This window comes from Aptenodytes patagonicus, chromosome 5, assembly GCF_965638725.1.
Source record: "Aptenodytes patagonicus chromosome 5, bAptPat1.pri.cur, whole genome shotgun sequence".
Classification (NCBI taxonomy): Eukaryota; Metazoa; Chordata; class Aves; order Sphenisciformes; family Spheniscidae; genus Aptenodytes; species Aptenodytes patagonicus.
The window spans coordinates 67,437,615-67,460,059 of record NC_134953.1 but is presented as its reverse complement, the minus strand read 5'-3'; the positions used below and the strand labels follow the sequence as shown (position 1 = coordinate 67,460,059).

General features: G+C 59.8%; 1 protein-coding gene across 1 annotated transcript in view; it reads right to left on the bottom strand.

Moving 5' to 3' along the window:
* Positions 1–22,445, bottom strand: part of PIK3R3 (phosphoinositide-3-kinase regulatory subunit 3) — an 87,866-nt gene that overhangs the window by 55,622 nt on the left and 9,799 nt on the right. The window contains exons 5-7 of the mRNA XM_076340286.1: positions 17,057–17,188; positions 14,006–14,207; positions 13,555–13,640 (exon numbers count right to left, since the gene is read on the bottom strand). Of these exons, the coding sequence (XP_076196401.1) occupies positions 13,555–13,640; positions 14,006–14,207; positions 17,057–17,188 (420 nt within the window). The remainder of the gene's footprint in view (positions 1–13,554; positions 13,641–14,005; positions 14,208–17,056; positions 17,189–22,445) is intronic.

The following is a 22,445-nucleotide window of genomic DNA, read 5'->3' as shown; positions in this document are numbered from 1 at the left end:
TCCTCAGAGCAGCCCTAGCCCTAGCTCCCCCCTCAAAGCAGGTGCCAAGAGCCCCATGCAACCCCCTGTGACACCCCGTCCCAGCCTGCCAGGGACCCTACGCTGGGTCCCCAGCCCCGGTAGAGCGGCAAATGCCACATGGATGGCCTTAGAGGAGGTTCCCATCCCTTCGCAGTGTGGGTGCAGCTCCCTCCTGGGCATGCTCTGGTCTGAGCTGCTTTGCCGGGCAGCTGGCTTTGGCACGAAGGTGCCACTGAGTTACACCAGTGTCCCCTGGGCCCCGAGCACCAGTTACAGCTCCTTCACCCCTCCGCAGGCTTGGCCCCTCATGCGAATCCCCTGCCGTGTGCCTAATCCAGCCTGTGGCTCCATGCCCTGGGGCTGGCACCACCCAAACCTGCCACCTGTCCCAGGGAGATGCCACAGGACATTGTCACCCATCCCAATGCAGCCAGTGTCACCTTGGGTGCCTCCCCGGCAGGGTGGGGGTGGCTTTGCAGGGTCTGTGGGTGCCATGTGCCTGTCCCCTGGGGCAGCGAGGAAGGATGGGATGTGCTGTCCTAAGTGGCATCTTAACTAGATCTGATCCAGCCTTGCAAAGCCACAGCGCCTTCAATTCCCTTAGCACTCCAAATCTGCTACTGTGCATCTAAGCGGATTATTTTAAATACCCCATGATGGACTGCTCCTTTGTAATATAATCCAGCCTCGTGTGTCCCATTCCCCTCCTATTTGCTGTGATTTAGCTGCAGCTGTGACAGCTAGAAACTTCCCCAGCTCCCCCTGCTCCCTAGGAAACGTCCCTCATACCAGCCCCTTCCCCAAACCCTGCTCTGCCCTGTGCAGCCAGATCCTGGGGATGCTCCCGCTGCCTTCCACGTACCCTTAGCATGCAGCCTTTCACATCTTGGGGGCCGTGGGATATGCTGCCCCAGAGCTGCTTCATCTGCACCCAGAGCTGAGCCCCTGCTCCCACTGTGGGGCACCAGCATCGCCCCCACCCGCACCTCGGGGCCAGATCCTGCCTTGATGGCTTTCACCCAGAGAGGGGCCATGCAGGAGCCCTTTTGGGTGGGTTTTACCAGTTTTCAGGCCTCTTGCTTGAGCTGACTGGCTCTGACACCTCAGCCCTGCCACGAAGTCAGCTGAGCGAGAAAGCATCCTGCTTCCCGCTCCTGCTGGAGAGCGGGGTTTGGGGAGGGAGTGGGACGGGGGGGGGCGGCACGGAGCCCATCCAGCCCAGCTCCCGGCAACAGCAAAGAAGCTGCCACTTTTCTAAGTGCTTCCCTTTGGGGCTTGTCTGATTAATGAGGGCTTGTTATTTCCAAACTGTTTGAAATCGTGTTTATTTTATCTGCCGCCGGATTCCTCTGACTCAGGGCTCATCGTTAACTGCCAAAGATGAGTGACAGATCCCGCTAATTACAGCTAATGATGGCCTTAAAGGATCTCTGCGCGTGCATGTGTGTTTGTGTGCACACATGCCAAGGGCCATTTATAATTTAAAGTGGGGAGAGTCGTTAGCATAAACCGTGCCCGTATTAATTGCAGAGAGCGGCCTCTCTGGGGAGGATGCTTACCAAGAGGTTGTGGTTTCCAGCACTGGATGCTCAGGTCAGTACAGGCTGCTCGGGCAGCAGCAGTGTGACCCCAAACCAGGTGTCAGCAACAGGGACACCAAATCAAAGCCACCATGTAGGAACTGTTTGGCATGGAGCCACCAAGCAGCCGGCGGGGACCAGGGGGCCCCAACACGTGGCACAGGCATGACCAGCTCAGAGCTGTGTGGGGCCATGGGAGCTGACATCCATCCCCTGGCAGAGCTCTGCAGGGTGTTTTCCAGCTGGGAGGAGTGCCATGCCCAAGGGACCCAGTGCTCTCCCAGCTTCCATGGGAACAGGCAACAGGAGCACTGGGAGATGCTTTTTAAGGGCTCCCTGAGAACAAAGTAGCTGCAGGAGCACAACCGCTTACTAGACACCGGAGACCTCACCTTGGGGGGCTGGGGTTAGCAGTGCCCCTGCCCTGAGGAGAGCTCTCCCCCTCTTTAGACCCTGGGCAATCCAGCCCTGGCATTGACTTCTTTGCTTTTACCTTTCTTCCCAGGAGGGAAAGAGGGAGGATGGAGAAGACAAGGCTTTCCCCACCGCTGGGCTGAAGGACATGGCATGAGAAGCAGCAGCTGCGGGAGCTCACAGCCACCACCCCAGCAAAGGGACGGGCAGGCGGCAGCTCAGGCAGAGGGGGCACGACCCACAGAAGGGTTGACCGGGGGACTTCCATGACCGGCACAGCAGGGTTTGTTCCAAGCCCTTCCCTAAACCAGCTCACCACTTGCCCGGCCTGACTTTCCCCACCCCTGCAAAGAGGGTGCACAGGGACAGACCCATGTGTCCCCCGGCTCCATCTCCTCGCCCTTCCCCTCCTCGGGGGTCTGAGCGATGCCCTCGCCCCTCTCCCAGCCCTGCCGACGCAGGCCGTGGAAGAGGCATGCAGAAGGAAACCAAAAGCTGTTCCAGATGGCAAAAGGCTCAGCAGAGCAGAACAACTGCTCCCCAGCCCTTATCTTTCTGCAAACCAAATCCACCCTTCTTGGAAAAAAGTAATTCAAGCTCCTCGGTCTTCCTCGGAGCTGGCAAGTAGGAAGAGCGAAGCGCTGGCACCGGCTTCCTGGGGAGGGGAAGCGCCATCCTGCAAAGTGCTTCTATATCGGTCTCTGCCACGAGAAGGTCTAAATTGGAAGTGATGGCAGCAGCAAGCGTCGGAATGCCGAGATGGACTCTGGGGCCAGCGCGAAGGGATTTCAGGGTCTGGATGTGCTCAGCATGGGGGGACGCCTGCCAGCGCAGGACACTGCAGTTCTAATCCCACTAAAAGCTGGGAGGAAACGACTTGGACGAGGGCTTTTGGCTTCCTCGCTGAAAAGACCAGATTCAGGTCAAGCCTGATGGCTCGTGAATTTGTCTTGGATCTTTTGAATTGTTCTGGACCCCAAAACACTCAGGTTTCTCTTTCTGAAACACTCCAGATGTTTCAATTTAAGGGTCTTGCAGAAACAGCTGTTGGAGGCTGCAGAGCAGAGCTCCCCGCAGAAATGTGTAGCCACTCAAGGGTTATGACTGCTCCCGAAACAGCCTAGCGAGGCTGTTCGGGCAGGGCCAGCTTGAGCTGGTGCTTTTTGCATTACCAAAACCCTGTCACTGGGGGTTTCAGTCAGTTCACACAGGGGTCCTGGGGGCTCGTGCTCTCCTGACCCCACTCTTTCCCCTGGGTTGGCTTCCTTTGCTGTCGTTCCCTGCCGGCACCTTGCAAAGCCTTCTCCAGGCCACCTTCCCCATAGCTTTAAATCCTAGTGTAGCTGGGTCGGGAGGCGACAGGAGAGATGCTCTGGAGAAGCCACGGGCTGGGAGCGGGAGGCACCAGCATTGGAGCGAGAGCAGTGCCAGTGATGCTGGGTGCCTGCTTCAGCGGGCTCGGCACCATCTCGCTGCAGACCAAGAGCTCCGGCGGCATTGGTGACCTTGGGGACATCAGTCTGGGTGGTCCATGTCTGTGGTACATGGAGCCGCACAGCCTGTGGGAAGTGGGTGGCTTTGAGGCCCCAGGGCAACTTTGGGGTGTGCAGAGCCGAATGGTCTCTCCCAAGCCCAGGTAAGATGTTTTTCCCCCTGTGCCACGGCCAGGGAGGGTCGGAACCATCCGAGATGTGGGGTGCGCGACAGGAGCACACCACAAGGTGCTGGGTCTGGGCACCACTCTGCAAGCTGCTTGCTCAGCGGCACTCTGAGCCCTCCCCAAATAACCTCCGTAATCGCCGTCACCCAGCGAAAGAGCCCGATTGCAAAGAAAACAGGGAAGCAGCTGAAAAAATAAAGGCGCTACCATGGCACTGTGCACACCAGGTTGGAAATTTGGGATAGTGCCGAAGCACAGCCCCGGATGCTCCTCCCGCCCCAGGGCATGAAGGACCAACGCAGGACAGAGAAATTAGGGATGCCAGAGGCCAGCAGGAGGGCACTCTGCCAACAGCACCGGGGACGAGCAGCCAGGACTCGTGGGTCCTCCAGGTACTTGGGAAGAGCCAAGGAGACTCAGCAAGGATGCTGCAGCCATGTCTGCATGGCGTGAGGTCGAATGGTCTAGCCCCAGCCCCGTGCCTCCTGGGGACAACGTGGTGCCAGGCTGCTCGGTGAGATGCCAGCCTCTGTGGGTACCCCAGCTCCTTCACCACCTGCACCCCACCCCAAATGCCAGAAGTATCCAAAAGATGGAGAAATCTGCTCAGCGACCCCAAAACATGGCCACAAGCTCCCAGAGACTTGGTGTAGTCCCTGAGCCCTGGTCATGGGGCAGTAACTCTTTCAGCTGAAGGAAAGGATGAATGGAGATGAACTGGGCAGACGCAGCTTTGCTGGGACAACTGGAAGGTCACCAAGCCTTAAGGTCAGGATAAGAGGCAATGCCGGTGCCTGCCTCCCAACCCTGCGCATACCACTGCCTGAGACTGAGAACGCCAAACTCATTGCACCTTTGCCCTGGGCCTCTGATTATCTCCAGCATCAGCCGGCCTGGGGGGCAGGAGCAGGTCATGGCACACCTCCATGCCCCTGGCCCTGCCAGCACAGGCAGGGTGTGGGTGGAGGTGTGGGTGGAGGCAGCGGTCCCTGCCCTATCTGGCAGCCTCTGCAATTAGCTGTGTGACATCGGGAGCAGCTCTAGCAATGGCTGGGTAGGAACAGATACATACAGATAAGGCAACCTGAACCCAGGGGACAGCGAGCCAGCTTTGTTAATCCCTGCGCATCCAGGTGCTGACGAAGATGCTATTGTCCCCTTTCTTTCCCTGGCAGCTCGTGTGTGGCCGTCAGTCCTGGCTCACACAAGGACAAAACCCGCCACTTGCATGGGTGTCCCCTCTCTCCTGGAGCTGCTAAGTGGCTCCCATGTCCCCCTGGGGACACTGCTGGTACAGGGACCCAGCCGGTGCAGGGATGCACAGCCTGCACGGGGACAGAGCTGGTACATCTGTCCACAGCCAATGTGGGGCCCCACAGCCAGTACAGAGAGCTAAGGATGGTGCAGGGACATGCAGCCAGGACGGAGACAGCCGACAGTATTGGGACAGGCAGCCAGGGTGGGGACCCAGGTGGTAAACGGACATGCAGCCAGGATGGGGACCCTGCCAGTCCAGGGTCACAACGCAAGGGATGGAGACCCATGGACAGTGTGGGGACACGCAGCCAGGACGGGGACCCAGCTGGCATGGGGACATACGTGGGGGGACCCTGTAGAGCCCTGGGGCACAGTGATGTTGCAGGGCAGAGGATGACCAGCAGTATTGCCCACCTCTCTGATGGCCTGGGCCCCGTCCCCACATCCCTCCCCAGACTCCAGCTCTCTGGCTGCGGCGGGCTGGAGGGTCTGGCACCGTGCGGGCATATTGAGGGAGAGAACCACCACCAGGCCCCTGCCCGCATCCCCATCGCTGGCATGGTGTGGGCTACTCGGGGATGGGTGCAGCGCAGCACTCCCCATCCCGTTAGCTCTGGCATGAAAGTGCCTGCCGTGGCGGCAGCTGGGCCTGGCCACGATCTCTGCTTCCAGGTAAACAGATGAGGCAAGCGGCTTGCCTTCCCTCCCTGCCCGGCAGCCCCGGCCGCACAGACCCGTCATTCAGCCCCGCCGCCCTGCACAAACCCCCAGTGTTCGGGAGAGGGCTTGCGCTCCCTGGGGGGCACTGGGGGGGGACACACCGCAGCCGGGCCGTTGACACCCGGCCAGGCTGGAGCAGGGCCAGTGGGCACAGAAAGAGCCGCTGTGTTTTGGCTGGCTCCCACCGTGCCGGGGCCGGGGCAGAAAGGGCCCCTTGTGCACAGGGGACCCAGGGGGTGCCCCCGCAGCTCGGCTGCATCCAGGGTCTCACAGGGCCATGGCGGTCATCACCGGTGGGTCCGTGGGGTGGCGGTGAGGAGCCGGGGGTGGGAGGCCAAAGGTGTGAGGGGGTTGGAGGTGGCAGGCAGGGGAGCTCAGCCAGCGCACTGGCGTGCACGGCACTGCTGCTGCCCTGCTGCCATCCAAAAGATTTGCAACCCCAGCCTACGGGAGACAAAAGCAGTGAGAGGGTTTGACCAGGGACACATTCAAGCGGTGGCAGAGGCAGGATCAGGAGGTAGCTTTCCCTGGGCAGACCCCTGCGAGCATCCTTCCCAGCCAGTGGGAAGGGTGGGCATGCTCCCGGCATGTTCGCCCCGCACTCCCACACAACCTCCGCCAGCACAGACAGCAGGTCACCCACTGGAAGCATGCCTGTGGCACTTCTCAACAGGACCAAGTCAGGCACTTGCAAGGATGAGAGAGGAGGGTGCCAGCTCCTGCCCCCCGGGGCTCTTCTCCCCGTCCAACCCCCTGACCCTCTCCCCAGGCTTTCCTTGGCACTGACTGGGGTGTCTGTCCTTGGCCTGGGGTGTTCTGGCCATGGAGGGGCTCAGAGGGCTGCCCATCCCTCTGGGGAACCTGGCACTGAGCTGAGTGCATCCCTGCTTCAGCCATGAGCATCCCTGCGGGGCCGGGCTGAAGGGGAGAGGGGAAAGCAGGAGGCAGAGCCACAATGCTCCAGCATCCCAGCTGTTCCTCCTGCTGCCTCCATCATCCACAAGCAGCCATCAGTGCCTTCGCTGGGGACAATGTCCCTTCTTCCACGCCTGGCACATTCCTCCCTTGCTGCTCCCCTGAGAAGGTGGCTTTCTTCCCCAAGGAGAGCAGGGAAAGTATTTTCCACCACGGCAGATGAAAATGGATTCACAATCCAATTTTACCTTAGTACCAGTTCAGTGATTTTGATGGAGCTGCTCTGGATGGGTGCTGGTTTGAGCCAGAGGACAGCTGTTGCAGCTTCATAGACCAGGGGTTTCCTATCTGTGTCACCTTTGATTACTGTAATTGAAATCCTGCTCTGATCTGAGCCATGCCCGAATGTGTCTGCTGCCTGTGTGGCGCTCGGCTCGAACGGCAAAATGATGTTAATAGATTTTAAAGCCAGGCAAGGTCTGTGAGAGCATTTCTGCCTGACCTCCCGGCTAGCAGCTGACAGTCACCGCTTACCCTGGTCCCGCACTCAGCCACTGGCATGGCCCTGCCATCCCCCTGTGACTCATTTTCCCTCTTGGAAGCACAAATCCTGCCTGTCCCCAGAGCCGCTCATGTGTGTGAGTGCCGGGCAGCCTGCCTCCTTCCACCCCTTCAGAGCAGAGCCGGGATGCTCTCGGGGAGGCAGGGTCCAGGGGTGCCGATGGGATCATGGAGAGATCAGCTGCCCTTTAGCCCTCCTGCTCCAGCATGAAATTCCCTGTGGGCAGCATTGTCCTTTTCTGGCATGTCCTGACCAAAAGGGCAGTGGGGTGACATGTTGCTGCCCGTCTGCTGCCAGGCAGGCTGCAGGGGACAGAAATGCCACCACGCAGGAGAGGATGCTCCTGGTTTTGGTGCCAAGCTGGAAAACCGTCTGTGGCTGGCAGTGTGACTGACGTTTTGTCACCCTCCCCATCTTCTTTTGTGAAGCCGCCGGTGGTGTTTAGCCAGAGTCACTGCAGCAGAAAGAGTGACTCCAGCTCAGACAGTGTCTGAGGGCAGGAGCCGTGAGGACACATGTGCTGGCACGCACACTCCTGCAGTTTGGCTCGGTGAGCAGCCGGCACGAGGAGCGAGCCAGCCCTGGCTGGGCTGTGACAGCAAAGCCGGTGGCTTCATCTGGGATGGTTGCTTGGCCAGCTTGGCCTCCAGGGGCTGCCCTCCACAGCAGGCAGGGGCATCCCAGGTGCAAAGCCCCATCCAGAGAGCCCTGCAAACCCCGAGGGCCAAACCCTGGCTGCGCCCAGACAACCTCCCTGAACCCCCGGGTTTTCTGGGCCAGCAGCTTTCGTGGCCGTACAGCTGAGAGCTGGCCGGCACGTGCTGGCACAGCGGCCTGGGCTTGCACCAGTGAGGATCTGATGGAGCCATCCCAAAACTTCATATGCCGGCAAAAAGAAAGGAAGGCTGCCCAGATGGCAGGGCAGCCCCAGCGCCCCGCCGCCGGCACGCACAGAGGCTCCCTCTAAATCCCGGCTGGCCAAGCGGCAGCGTTTCCTCTCTGGCAGTGAAACCCCTGGCGGGTCATGGGCCGGCGGCACACACAATGCTTGGGGTTATCCAGCCCGTTATCAGCTCCGGCCATGCGGTGCAGGGAGGAAAAGGGTTTCAATCCCAGCCGAGCCGCGTTTCCGTCGGGAGCTGTTCCCCCTGTCATGGGGGAGGGCTGGACCATGCCATGCTTTCAACACCGGGACCAGTGGAACAGGGCCATGGCTGTCATGGGGAGGGAGGGACCATGGGGCTGTCACCCCGTATCCCCACGGCATTGCCAGGGTCCCTCCTCATGCCAGGGAAGCTGCCGGTCTCCGAGCAATGCAGTTGCTCCTGCCCCAGCTTTGCCTGTCGGCGCTGTGCCATGGCCTGGGCATGGCCACCTGCAGAGCTTGGGGATGGGAAGGGGACAGAGATGGTGACCCCCAGGAAAGGGGGTGCCACTGGGGTGTGCGGCAGAGGTCTGGGCTGGCTGAAACATCCCTTGCTGGTTGTCACTGCTCCCCACCCCAGGGGAGCCCTGGCATGCTGGGAAAACACCTGCCCGGAGCAGTACAGGCAACCTGAGAAACCCCACTGGCAAAGGCCACCTCTGCCAGCCAGGAGGGGAAACTGAGGCACGAGGAGATGCCAAGGGAGACCTCCTGCCCCCTTGTCCCTAGGCTGCCGTGGGACTTCCTTCCAGGGGCTGCCCCAGCCGCTTAAAGCCGGCTGGAGGAAGGGGACTGCGGCACAGTGTCACTCCTAGTTCCTCAGCCCAAAATCACGGGGTGGGGGTATGCCCCAGCCCCTGCTCCTCAAAGCCCTCCCAGCAGTGAGCATGGGGCAGGCAGGGGAGCTGGCAGAGGCACTGGCAAAGGCTGGGCTTGCCGCGATGCCGCGATTCCCTCCCGCTCCATGATTAATTGAACACTGGTTAAAATTAGCTGCGGAGGCAGCACTCCTGGGGTCTCCCAGCAGCATCCCACTGCCCGCCGGCTGTCTGCAAGTGGGTCAGGCAGCAGCTGTCTCCCAGCTGGGCACCCTCGGTGCTTGGGGGACCCCCATCCTCTGCTGCAGGTGGGAGCATCGCTCCCAGCTCCACGGCACAGCTCTGCACCTCTTGCCTCCCCACTGCTGCCTGTCTCGGAGGCTTTTCCCTCTCCGGATTCACCGGGCTGGGCTGCATTACGGCCAGAGCAGCTGGGGAGGTGCGAGGCCGCCTTCTGGGATGGCAGGAGTGCAGATCCCTGTCATGTTCCTCCCCGTGCCTTTGGGGATCTGTTATTTTTAGCCGCTCTCCCTATCTCGCATCGCTAGCTAGGCTCTGGCTCTCTTTTCTTTTCCTCCCCTTTCCCCAGTGTTAATTTGTTTTCTCTGTATTATTTGCAGATTAGGGGAGGCAGAACCAGGTGTCTCGGCACAGGGGACTACTCAGCCACAGCCTCCCCATGCTGCCCTCCACCCAGGGGTATTCGGTTGGCTTTTTTCCTGGCTACTTTCAACCCCCATCGACTCCCCATTGGCAGCCCCAAGGGGATGAAACACCAAGGGGTAACGCAAACTGGAGGCACCCTGCAGCCGATGTGCTAGGCCAAGCGGCGGGATGCTCACAGCCGTGCAGGGATGCTCCCATGCAGGCAGGGCAGCGCCTGGACACAGCCCCCAGCATCCCAGGCAGGCGGGGGGCTGCACTCCTGGGCTGGCCCCTCCTGGCAAGTCCTCTGCTCCCTCCTGACCCCCTGCACATCCCAGTCTGCAACCTTCCTTGTGACTCGCTGACAGGCGAGCTGGGGAGAGCGAGAGGATGGGCTTTTCCCTTGCATTCAGAAGAAAGCAAACAGGAAAAATGTTAATTAAAAACTTCAAAGCCAGCTACTTCTAATTTGGTTTAATGCGGCAGTCCTGCTTGGTGGCGATGCTGTCACAGAGGTGCCTCCATGGGGCTCAGGCTGGGAAATGCCCAGCGTGTCACATCACGAGATGTCACAGGATGTGGCCCACCACCAGCACCACCGCAGCCCTGTGGCCTCCATCCCTGCTGAGCACTGGGGTGTGGGGTGCCATGGTGCTGGGCTGAGGGCTGGGCATCTGGGGACTGACCCCCCCAGGGACCGGATTTTGGAGCTGCTGGGAGAGTGACTCCATGGGGAGGCCGTGCCTCAGTTTCCCCATAGCACGGGGCTGCCAATCCTGCTCTTTGGGAAGGTGTTTTCAAGGCGCTTGGGGTGGGTGCTAGAGCCTGATCCCCACCTGCTGGCATTATACCACTGCCCCACGTAAAGCGGGGCAGGGCTGGGGGTCCTGGGGGAGCAGGGGGTGCCTGCCTCAGCAGGGTCCAGCAAAACAGCGGCCCCGTCCTGGGGTGATGAGGGGACCCTGGCACTGCTGGTCCTGTCCCCTCCAGCCACTGCTCTGAAGGAGGACGGGAACATCTCCCTTGCCTGATTCTCACTCTTTTCCCCAAAAGGAGCCCAAATCCTCTCATTTTCTCCAGAAACATACGCCACAGGACAGTGATGCTCCTGCCCCCAGCGCTCTGCCGCCTTTCCCTGCCTCCTGCCCCCGCTTTTGGGGGTTTTTTTGGTGGTGTTTTTTTTGTGGTGTTTTTTTTTTTTTTTCAGAATTCTGTGCTGCATGGTGAGTAAAGGCATCCTGCTGTCTGAGGGCTAACGGCTTGCTGGAGAGATAATAAAGCAAAGGGGAGTAAATTAAAGTGGCTATAAATAGCACCAGGAGAGGAAAAGGAGATGAAGTCATCTTGCTTCAGCTGAGCTGGTATTTGCATCACTTCTTCCCTTCGCCTTCCCCTGCCCCCTCACCCCACTCGGGAAACGCCCCCCCCCAGGCTCTGGGGACCTGCTGTGGGCTCTGTGTGCCCTCCTGGGTCCCCATGGGGCTGGGGGATGTCTCCATAGCCCTGGGCTGGGCTGGGGCTGGCTGCCCAGCAGCGGGGGCTTGCTGGAGGGCATGGTGAGGTGGCCTGGATGTGGCTGCCCGGCTCCAGGGTCCGTCCCAGCTTTGCCACTGACCCATAGGATTGCTCTATGCAAACCAGTGCCTCCAGCATGACCCCACTGCTGCGTCCCCCAGTCACTGGGAAGAGCTTTCAGGAGCCATCATGGACCCATCCTGTGCCGTTCCCCTTTGCAGCCTGCCCACAGGCGGCTGCAGAGACCCCCCAGGAGCAGTGCCTGCGGGAAGAGATGCAGCAAACTCAGTGACAGCGAATCCGCCCCAGTAAGCCCCTCCAAGAACCAGATTTCATAATTTATATTTTTATTCTTGATGATTTTCGCATCCAAGCGTCCTCCATCAGCCCCAGGACCCATGGGAGAGGAGGGACCTCAACCCCACAAGAGCCTCCCCAGGGTTAGCAGCCAGCTTCGGACCTCACCCAAAACATGAGCCTTGCTGCCAAGACAGCCACTGTCCCTGCAGCCCCCAAGCAGCCCCAACCCCCCCCAGCTGCCTCAAAACCCCCCAGCCGCCTGCTCACACGAGGTATATTTATGCCTGAGTCAGAATGAGGTCACACCACGGTTTCCTTCGTGTCAGCTACCGACTCCTATTCCTGTGCTATGCGCACACACCCGCTATGTTATTGCAGGGTATTTATAGCTATTTTACATGTATAATTATAAAACCACAACTCCACACACGCACGAAAATAATCACGGTGCCGGGACGCGGGGGCAGCAGGGCCAGGGCAGTGGGAGCGGGGCTGGGGCGCGGACCCCACCGCTAATAATAATTCTTTGCACTTTATATATAGCACCTTTCATCCGCAGCTCTCAAAAACGCTTTGCAGGCATTTAATTAAGCTTCCCAACATCCTAATGTGATGACAGCCAAGTAATAATATCCTCGCTTTTAGGTACGAAGAGAGGGGAGGTGGCAGGACTTGTCTGAAGTCCTGCAGCAAGGCAGTCCCTGGGGTGGTGAGCACAGGTGCCCTGTGCCCTGCCCCACACTTGTGGGGTGCCCATGTCAGGATGTGCCCATAGAGGAGATTTTGACCCAGAAAGGGGATGAGGACCCCAGAGTCCTGCCCAATCCCTCCGCTCAGTTTGGGGTGGGGGCGACAGGTGACAGCGCGTGGTCCAGGGACAGCAATGGGGACCCTGGGGACCGCCAGGCTGCAGCTGCCCAACATCTGCATCAGTGGGTGGAAGAGCCGTACGGATCTCAACAAACTCGTGGGCAAGAGCTCGGGTTTAATAAGATGACAGGTCTGAAAGGGCTGATTTACGAGGAATATTAAGAGTCGTAATCCTGCCTGGCCCTGCCACCTCCCAGGGAGGCAGGGTGATGACAAGGACCCAGATACATCACAAGGAGACAGGATTCACTGGGGCCAACGCCGACATATCTCCAAGCAGGAGGGCTGGAAGCAGTTGTGCCTCCTGCGGGTCTGGGTAGCTCAGTGCGGGGACACAGCCGGATCTCGGCAGCTGCCTGGAGATGGGATCCCACAGGGATGGACCTCTGTAGTCCTCAGGGTCTGCGGTTTGTGCTCCACTCCCTCCCTACCACATACATCCCTGCCTGGATGGACCACTTGCCTCCCATCCTTGGAGTGCTGCAGAGGGCACAAGGGGCATGCGCTTCGGTTTTGGACACTGATGGGACATGAGATGCCACCAAGCTAGAGGGACACAGCAGGAGAAGGTGGCCAGCCGAGGGCTGGGACTTCAACCACCAGGACAGAAGTAAAGAGCAAAGAGGTGCTGGAGGCAGACGCTGGTGTTGGTAATAAAAAGGGCAGAACTGCAGTCCTGAGGGGTGAAGGCTGGGTGGGGTCATCAACACCTGCAGAAGAACACATGCTCCCGGCTCCTTTCCCACGCATGGAGAGGTGGGGGACAAGTGCCCATCCCTGTCCCTATCCTGGGGATGCCCCACGGGGGAAGCGGCACTGTGTCGATGGTCACAGTGCAATTCTGCACACATGAAAACTAAATGCAAGTCAAAAATCATAAACCCAGATTTGATCCTGTAGCAAGCACCATCCTGCCATTTTATGGTTGTGTTGGTATTTTTTTCCTCCCAGACTGCAGCCAGACCCCTGCTCACCGAAACAAGCTGCGCAGCAGCCTCTGAGTGAGACCACCCACACCTACCAAGCCCCCAAAATGGGGGAGTGGGGCCCGCTTGCACCACACCAGGACCAAAGAGCAGCGACACGGACATTAAGCAAGAAAACAGCGGCAAACCTTCCGAGGGGCTGCAAAGAAATGCCCCAAAACCAGTCTCTCCGAGGAGAAAGGAGGGAGGGAAATGGGAACAGCGTGCCTGGCCAGGGAGCCAGCGCAGCCTGGGCACCGCCACAGGGACGTGGGCACCTTCCCGCCACCGCACCAGCCACCGAAACCACCCAGCAACCTGCTGCTATCGCCTCCCCGAATTTCACTCCCGCTGCCCCGCCTCCACCACCAGCCGGGCATCTCTTACCAGGGGCTGCCAGCACCTCTGCCACCTCGCTGGCCACGATGAGGGACTCGAGGATCCTTGCATGGAGCTCGGGGCTCGCCTCGGTACTGCGGGGAGAAGGGGGGGGTCCGTGAGGGTGCCAGCAGCGCAGCCCCCCTGGAGACCCCCACGCCCCTGGGACAGGAGCCAGGCCCCCCGGTGGATCTCTTGTGGGACTGGGGCGATGCTGTGTATCCCAGTCCCGTGTGTGACATCATGCCTGGTCACTGTGGGAACAGTTATGATGTCAGAGCATCACAGTTGGGATGGGGGCTTCCAGCTCTGGCCTCCCCCTTCGGAAAACCCTGGGGCTGAGCTGCTGGTGGGCTGTCAGCCAGCAAAACCAGCTTGGTTGGGGGCCAGTGTGCCCGTGCCTGGCTGCGGGCACCCTTCTCCCGCCCGCCTTGTCCCGTGCATGGTAGGAGTACCTCACCTGGCTGCCGCGGGGCAGAGAAGCAGATCCCCGAAAAGCTCGCCGAGGAGCCGGGGCGAGAGGCGGCTCCTGCGGGTGCCCTGGCAGAGGCGGCAGAAGTGGCGGGCGAGCTGGCGCAGGAGCAGTGCCTGGGGCTGCGGCAGGGCCGGGGGGGCCAGCAGGGCTCTGGCTCGCTGGCCGCACTCCTCCAAGCCCGGGGTCTCTGCAGTGGAGGGGAAAAAGGAGAAGAAAGATCAATTCGGGAGGCCGGGGCATCCCCTTGCCTCTCATGGGAGCCCGGCACCTGCCAGCACATATGGCATGAGCTGTGGCAGGTCTCTACTCCCCACAGAGCCCCAAAAAAACCTGACCTCAACCTCTCCCCCCAAAAACCATGACTGTTTCTTTGCAGCCCATCCCTTCCCACAGACAGGCTGTGGGACACGTGGGTACCCCAGGGAGCACAGGGCACGCAGAGGTGATGCCCTGGGGGTCTCAGCCACCTCTTGCTGGAGGCTGCCAGCCCCATTTGCCCACTCACACCACCCCAGATCAGATTGTAGGGTGACTTTAACACATTCCCCCTCTCAGGACAGCCAGGGAGGGAGCATCGGGGGCTGAGCTGCTGACCTGCCAGGGGCTGCACCTAAACACCCCTCGCTGCTGCTCCAATGGATGAGAACTGCAAGAACCCTGCCCTGGTACACAGAGCAAGCAGAGGTGGGAAAATGGGCACCAGCTGGAAGATCTGCTGAATTTAAAGGCTCGGCCCTCCCCTGCAGAAAAAGCAAGCTGGGAGGGAAAAGGTTTTTTAGAAGAAAAAAAGCTGCATGTGGGCTGAGAGCTACAGGCATGGCTGTAGAAAGGCCCCTGCGGCCCTCCCAGCGTGGTCTCTCTCGCTCCCTGAAATGCAGCAGCAGGGAGGGCTGACTCGGGGACAACTACTTCCAGCGATACTTGAATTGCCCACGTGAATAAAAGCAAGCACCTAATGGTGTTGCACATCATGGAGGTGCCGCCAGAACCCCTGTCACGGGTGCCCCGAGCAGCCCACAGCCCTGTGGTGTTCCCACCAGCATTCCCCTGTGTCTCGGGTGCCCTCTGGCAGCCTTTGGCCAGGGCTCCCTGGTCTTGTGAGCTGTGAGCTCAGCGGCCTGGGACTGCGGTCCTGCCCCGGGCACGGGAAACAGCTGCTCTCCAGCCATCCTCCATCCCAGCCTTGGCCCGGCCCTTTCATCTGCGGCGGACAGGGAGGTCCCCAGGACTGTGTTGCTCTCAGCCAGCTTCAAAGCCCGGCTCGGCAGGGGGCTGACTCAGCTCTCTGCGGCTCTTTGCATCAGGGCTGAGGCTTGGCTGATGCCCAGCCAGCTCCCGCCATCCGTCCTTGGGGCCGGGGTGCACCAGATCCGGAGGGGTAGGGGGTCTGGGATCCCCTCCAAAGCAGGTCCGCAACCCAGCTGGGTTGGCGATGGGGTGTTTGTGTGCTCCCGTACCCAACAAGCTGCTCCCACGGGATGTTTGGCTTTGCTCCAGGCCTCCCCTACCCCAATTAGCTGCTTTTTGCACCTTTTTGTACACAGGGGATGCCGCAGGGGAAAGGTCCACAGCTGAAGGGGGAATTTGGGAAGGTTTTTGACCTCCTTTTGCAGGTGGTCAGCTTGCCACTTTTCTAGCCCACAGCCTTGAGCGGGGCAGAAGGAGCCTGCTTGCAGGGCAGACTGCCAAAAACCAGCACCGTCTCCTGAAAGACTTGTGTTTTTATTTTTTTTTTTTACAGCCCCAGAGAAATCCCCATCGGTTTCGCCTCCGTTCCTGCCCCCCCCCCCCTCCTCCTGCACCTGTTGTGCCAGGAGCAGAGCCGGCTCCAGCGCAGGCTGTGGGGAAAGGCGCTTCCCTTTGAAGTTGCTTAACGAGGCAACCCAGCTAATTGCTTCCTAATTGCATTTTTATCCTTGGAAGGGAGGCAGCCTTTGATTTCTCCTCTCTCCGATGGGTGAGGGGAAGGCAGCATCTTGGTGCCACCGGCCCCACGGGTATTTCTCCTGGCTCTGTGTCTCTGCACAGGACAGGGAGGACGGGGTGTGAGTCATCCCTCATCTTCTCTGTGTGTCCCTCCTGCCTGCTGGAGGCCACGAAGAGCCCGTTGCCTTTTCTCGCGGGGACATGGTAGGAAAAGGCCACACTGGCCTGGCCATGGGTGATCTTTTAGTGCCTCTTAAGGCAGCCAAGAGCATGATCTGCCCAAGCACTAATCTGGCTTAGGACAAGGAGGTGATGCACAGGGATGGAGGATACTGCAGCGACAGGCAGCGAGACGAGCTGCTGCGAAAGGGGAAATCCTGGTTTCGAAGGTGGCAAGGGGTTCAGGTCCTATCTAACACAGTGGGCAAGGGCTTCGTGTGTGTCTGGTGATGCCCGCGGGGCCTCGGGCTGGGAGGGGCTGAGCGGCTCTGCGAGGACTCATTTGAAATGGGTTTTGGTCCAGGCTCCCTGTTGGGATGGACTGTGAACTCTGCTGACCTGGGTACAAGCTCTGCTCTGTTTATTTGAAAAAAATTCAAATAAAACCAAAACCTTGACGGTCTCGTACATTTGCACAGAGGCTGGAAAGCTTGCAGGGACCTAAAGGCACTTCCTAACGGCACTAAGCTGAAAAAGCAGAGAATTTTCTATGCCCATATAAAGCCAAGAGTTAACGAGATTACAGTAAAAAATTCCCAGGCAGCAGAGCCAAAATATTATAATGCTTTCTTCTGGGGCCAGCATCACCCAGCCTTGGCAGCCGCCTGTCCCTGGGCACTGCAGCAGGAGAGGGCCATGCTGTGGCCGGGGCAAAACTGCCCACTGGCTCTCTCCTCGCTTTCCCGGACCATATCCCAAAAGCTGCTGCACCGTTCCAGCACAGGGGATGTTCCCAGTGGTCCTTCTTGGGATCTGCCCTTAGTGCAGCATCGGGCAGGGGATGGGGTCAGGAGCTGCCCTGGAGATGCTAGGGAGCCTTTCTAGGGGCTTCCCAAAGCACCTCCAGCCCCACAAAGGTCCCGGGTGCGGGGGGAGCCCGGCCATGCTTACCTTGAGCCATGTGGACCAAGTCGCTGTAGAGAGCTGGAGGGATCAGGGGTGACGGGAGCTCCTGGAGGTACCACTTCAGGGCCTCCGCCAGCGTCTGGGCATCGTACAGGTCCATGTCCACGGCTGAGGCGTCTGCAGGGAGAGACCCAGCGGGAGCCCTTAGCCCGTGGTGCTGCCCCTCCAGCATGGAGCTCGGAGCTCTTCCATCCCTGCGGGCCTTCCTCTGGACATGGGTGCCGATTTCTTTGCCCATGCCCCATCCCCCAGGTGTGGGAGCCCATGATTTCACTGCCCCCCCCCCAGCAGCAAATATTCCTGTCCCAGTTTCCACTGACCCTGAGTTCCATGTGCCCATGGAGAGCATGAGGCAGCGTCTCTGCCTCATGTGCACTATACATCCAGTGCGTGGGGCAGGGGCTCTCGCCATCCCACTGGGGTCCCACTGCAGGGTAGCACCCATGGGACGGGCTGAGTGGCTGCCCCAGGCACCCTTGGGCCATTAAGGGCCAGGTACCATGTGCCAAGCCCAGCCCTGGAAGAACTGCTTGGAAAAATGCATCCATGGAATGGGGTTATGGTCCGCAGACGACACACATTGCTGAAGGCCCACGTCACCCCCAGTGAGCCCGAAACGCTGCGAATGCGCCCCAGAAGGCAGCTGCCTCAGGGGAGGTGGTGAAACATGCTCCAGGCATGGGGTAAAGTGTCCGGGGGAGGCTGAGCCCACCCAGCCTGGGCTCGGGACGGGGGCAGCACTCTGAACAGAAATGTCCCATGGTCCAGCAGGAGCCAAAGGGTGGGACACGTCCATCCGAACCCCGCGGATGGGCCAGCGCGGGGATATTGCTTCACCGGGGTCCAGGGCGAAGAGCCCTTTCAGCATCCTTTGGTATTGCCTCATGCGTTTTTCTTGGAGGTCTCTCAGCCCAGCCGGGCCGGGAGGTGGCTGCCTGGAGGGTAATGGTCCCTTTTGCAAAGATCTGGAGGTTTCAAAATCCGCCTTTGAGTCGAACTGGAGCCAAACGCAATGTTTTGAAATTCTCCTCGTAGGAGAAATTTGGGGGGGGGGGGAATAATAAAAAAGCCCAAGATATTTGGGATCGTTTGAAATGGTTCTTTTGTAGAAACTGAATTTCTCACTCCTAAATGAGAATATTGAAAAAAGAGCAAATTTTGCACTTTCTTAAAGATGACATGTCAGGCCCCAAATGGCCTGGTGTGTTGTGATTGAGAAGAAGATGGTGGGCTTGCCCTGCTCTGAGCCCCTTCCCCTCCCCTCTCTGGTCTTTACCCCCAAATGTGGCTTTACTGAAATCAGTGCCATTTTGGGAGGTGCTCCATCTCCCAGCCCAGCATTTTCCAGCAGAAAATGCCTCAAGTTTCCAACCATTTCAGCTGACCACGTGTAGCCGTGCTCCCTTCCAGGGCAGTAAGCCCAAAAGAGTGGAGAAAAGCTGTTTCCTAGGGCAAGGCTTCAGAGGCACCTGACCAGCGGGGCTGCGACGGGGAGCAGCTTGTTTTGGGCACCTTCATCTTGATCTCGTCTCCTTGGGGCATCCCCACCATGGGCTAGGCAGCCTGGGAGGCTGCCCACCTCCCCCTCCGCCTGCTTGGGGACAAGAAGCCGTGGTGGGTCCCTTATGGACAGTGCCTGCCATTTGGCTCGGAGACCAGAGAGAAAACAGATTGACCAATGCCCGAAGCAAAGCCTTTAACCCAGCCGTTGGAGACACTACCTCATTTTCAGGAGCAAGCACCCGGCCAGCCGGGAACAGTGCCCAGGGGCAGCACAGGGATGGCTGGGAGAGATGCCACCGTGCTGGGGCAGGCAGCTCTCCAGCGTGGCCAAACACAACCCAGGGCAAAGGCGGGTGCTGCCTTTCTGGCACCCCCCAATGTCACAGCATCACCCCATGGGCCACTCTGCCCTCAGCATCTTCGAGGTGGGCAGGGCTGTGCCAGCTCTCGCCTGCTGCACCCCGGCCCTGCTCTGATCTGTGCTGATGCTTCTGTCTCCCAGCCACACTTCTGGACCTTCCCAGCTGTCCAAAAAGGTTATTTCTACTGGGGTTTGCAGGCGGATGACAGCCAGTTCCCCATTTTTGCTAGCACTTGCCCTGGAGAAGTAAGCTGGCAGGTTGGCTCCAGCTGGGCAGGGGGAAGAGAGTGGGGTCAGGGATCCCACAGATGCTCCAACCCCCATTTTGGGCTGAACCCCCCCAGTGCATGGCTAAACCTGAGAGATGCTGCTGGGGGGTCTCGGGGTCTTGTTGCTTGGACTGCATTGCAGAGAGCTGCTCCTATCAGCGGGATGCACCGGGCAAACCCCAAACCCCTTCTTACCCAGAGGGAGCCCGGTTGCTCTCCCCTGCACACGGCAGAGGTTTCTGCAGGGACCTGTCACTTGCCTTAAGGATGCTGGCGTGGACTGGGGAGAGCAGCCGCAAGCTGTTTCTGCACAGGGAAGGGGCCACTGCCGGGCACTGGCCCCAGGCGATCAGCCCCGGGCTCCACTGCGGCCTAATTAGTTCGTTTGCATCATTAGGCATGGGCTTGGGAGGGGGGTGTTCAAAGGGAAGGCTCAGCCAGTTTCAAAGCAAGACTCAAAAACATCTTTACACCCAGAGAGAGGCATGATGGGGAGACCGGGAGGATTTACACCCCGCTAACAGGGACTGATTGCTGATGGCACTGTTTTCCTTGGCACGTTGGCTAGACATAGCCATTAGCCTGTTGCCCCCATCCTCCTGGACATGCAGTGGCATCCTCCTGCCCCAGTTCCCCTCCTTCCCTTGGAGCTGCCATGGTGAGCTGGGCTCCCCACTGGGCTGAGAGCACGACTGGGGAGTGCTCCGACGTGCTCCTCGGCACCAGCTGCACCCCAGCAGCTTGGGGATGCTCGGCCAGCAGCTGGGGAAGGGTTAACCCTGGAGCCTTCCCAGCCAATTACCGCCAGCCTGACCCCACGGATGCTGTTCTCTCCTTATCAGAGGGAGATGATAACCAGCTATAAGAAGTTAATGATGCTGCAGGATGAGTCACGGCTCTCCCGCTGCTCTCCAGATGTTCCCGTCCCTTCCCCAGGGGAATGACGGAGGGATTCCATCCGCCTGCCACAAATAGAAGGAAAACACCCCAAAACCCCAACCTCAACCCCATACCAACCCCCTCCAGCACACAACCTGCTTGCTGACCTGCCGGCAGACCAAGCAAGCAGCCGGGGACCAGTGGAGAGCATCCCTTGCCCATGGGCGATGAAAAACAGGAATAAATTTGGGGCTGGAGAAGGGGTGTGTGGGATGACCACCGGCCCAGAGGGAAAAGCGATGGGTGCTCCCAGCCTCCTCCCATTGGGATGCCAGACCCTGCATCCCAGCGGAGGCAGAGGGGTGCTGGGGCTTTGGGCTGAGTCATGCTGGGCAGGAAATGCCAGGACCTCTCCCAGCAGCTGCAGCCAGCCGGGGAGGTGTGAGTAAGCCCGGAGTTTCGGTAAAGGCGGAGAATGTTTAGCCAAGAGGTGGCAGGGAGGAGGTGGGGAGGTTTGTTTTGAAGGAGAAGCTTGAGTGGGTCCTGGTGTCCGGCTGTCCTCTGCACGTGGACACAGGTGACGGCTGCACCCACATCCCTGGCCAGCGCGTGGGTGATAGGGTGCAGACCCTGCCCAGCACCCACGGCCCCTCTCGCAGCAGGGCGCGGCAGGGAGTCCTACAGGCTAAGCTGGAGCTTGGCCGCCAAGTGCTGCCGCAGTGTGATGCTCTTGGGTGCATGATCCCCGTGGCAGAGGGACACCCAAACCACCCATACCTGGGGCTGACTTAAATACTGACTTGGGATTTTCCCTAACCCTTCCAGACCTTTTAGGTTTAATCATCAGCTGGTGCTGCAGGGATGTCCTTGTTGTCCAGTCCTGGGGGCTATACCTTCCCATCCACAGGGATGCTGCCTGCACAAGGACCTGTACATCCCCTGGACCTGACCAGGCATTTGAAGCTTCTGGGCATCCCACAGTGGGGGTTTACGGGGGAACTGTGCACCGAATCAGGGAATATTTCCCCAGCTTTGATTCATCATCATTGTAACATCTCTCAGCCAGCCTGCTGGTACCTTGTGCTGGGGACTTGGCAGCTGCCAGGACACCCCCTGCCCATGCACGGGAGCTCCTGGCAGCCCCAAACACCCTCTCAGCTGGCTTTCACCTCGGCATAGCCCCAGCTTGCACTCAGCCAGGGCAGGGGCGCTGGGACCCCCTTTCAAGGTGCCCAGTGAGGCTGCCTTTCCCTGCCTCGGCTTCCCGAGGGCAGTTCCCTTCCTCAGTTTCCCCAGCAGCTACGGGAGGGGATGGCAAAAGCTCACCCCCAATTCAGCCCGATGGGTCTGGCAGGGATGTCTGTACCGCTGCCATTTATTTACCCTTCTTTTGTCACCACCATATATAAGAGATGAGCTCATGCCTCTTGCCAGGCTCTGACGACGCAGGGTTTATTTCCACTGCAGGTATAAATAAAAAGCAGTGCGGCAGGCACCAGGGCACCTCGGGTTTGGGAGTAAAGTCATTGTGGGGGGGTTAATAGCTTGGCCAGGGGAAACCAGAGCCCTTGGGGGCCTCCAACCCCCTCTGGCATCCCAGGGATGGGGATGCGCTCCCTCCCTGGGCATCTGTGCCTCAATGATGGGGGGAGCGGTGTGAGGCCCCCCAGGCTGCTCTGCCCTCCAGCCCAGCCCTTTCTGCCCAGCAGCAGCTCCCGACAGCCCCAGCAAAGCCCCGGCACCCACCACCGCTCGCTAATCCCCACCGAGCCCTGACCTAATTCCCAGGCACGTGAGCATGTCTCCAGGCAGACTGCTCTGCGCCGGAGCCCGAGATCAAAGCGTGCAGGATGGCAGCGCAGACACAGCACGCCTGGAGACACTGGCTCCAATCTGCCTCGCGCTGCCACCGGATTCGCCCCGGCACCTTGGGGTGCAGGCAGCTCCTGCCTGGCTCTGCCAGCAGCAGAGGCTTTTCTCAGTGCTACCTGGGGAAGGCTCATGGCATTTGCATCTGCCAATGGACCCCAGAGCCCAACTGGGGCATAGGGTATCCAAAATCTGCGAGGTTTCAGTGCTGGATGGGTTCAGCCCCATCCGAGCCATATGGGGCACCCAGGGAGCCCCTGCAGGGCCCCCCCCCCCATCCCCCACCAGGGAGGAGGAATGAGGATTCAGACCATCCCTCACCAGTGGTGGCAAAGTGCTGCCCGGCCACTCCACACAGGACTTTGCAGCCATCCCCACACCAAGCCTGCTCCAGCTTGGGTCCCTCAGCTCCGAGGGGCTCCACCACCCACCAGCCCAGCCACGGCTCCGCTGCCACCAGCCAGAGAAGGTCCCATGTTTCCAGGTTCAGTGG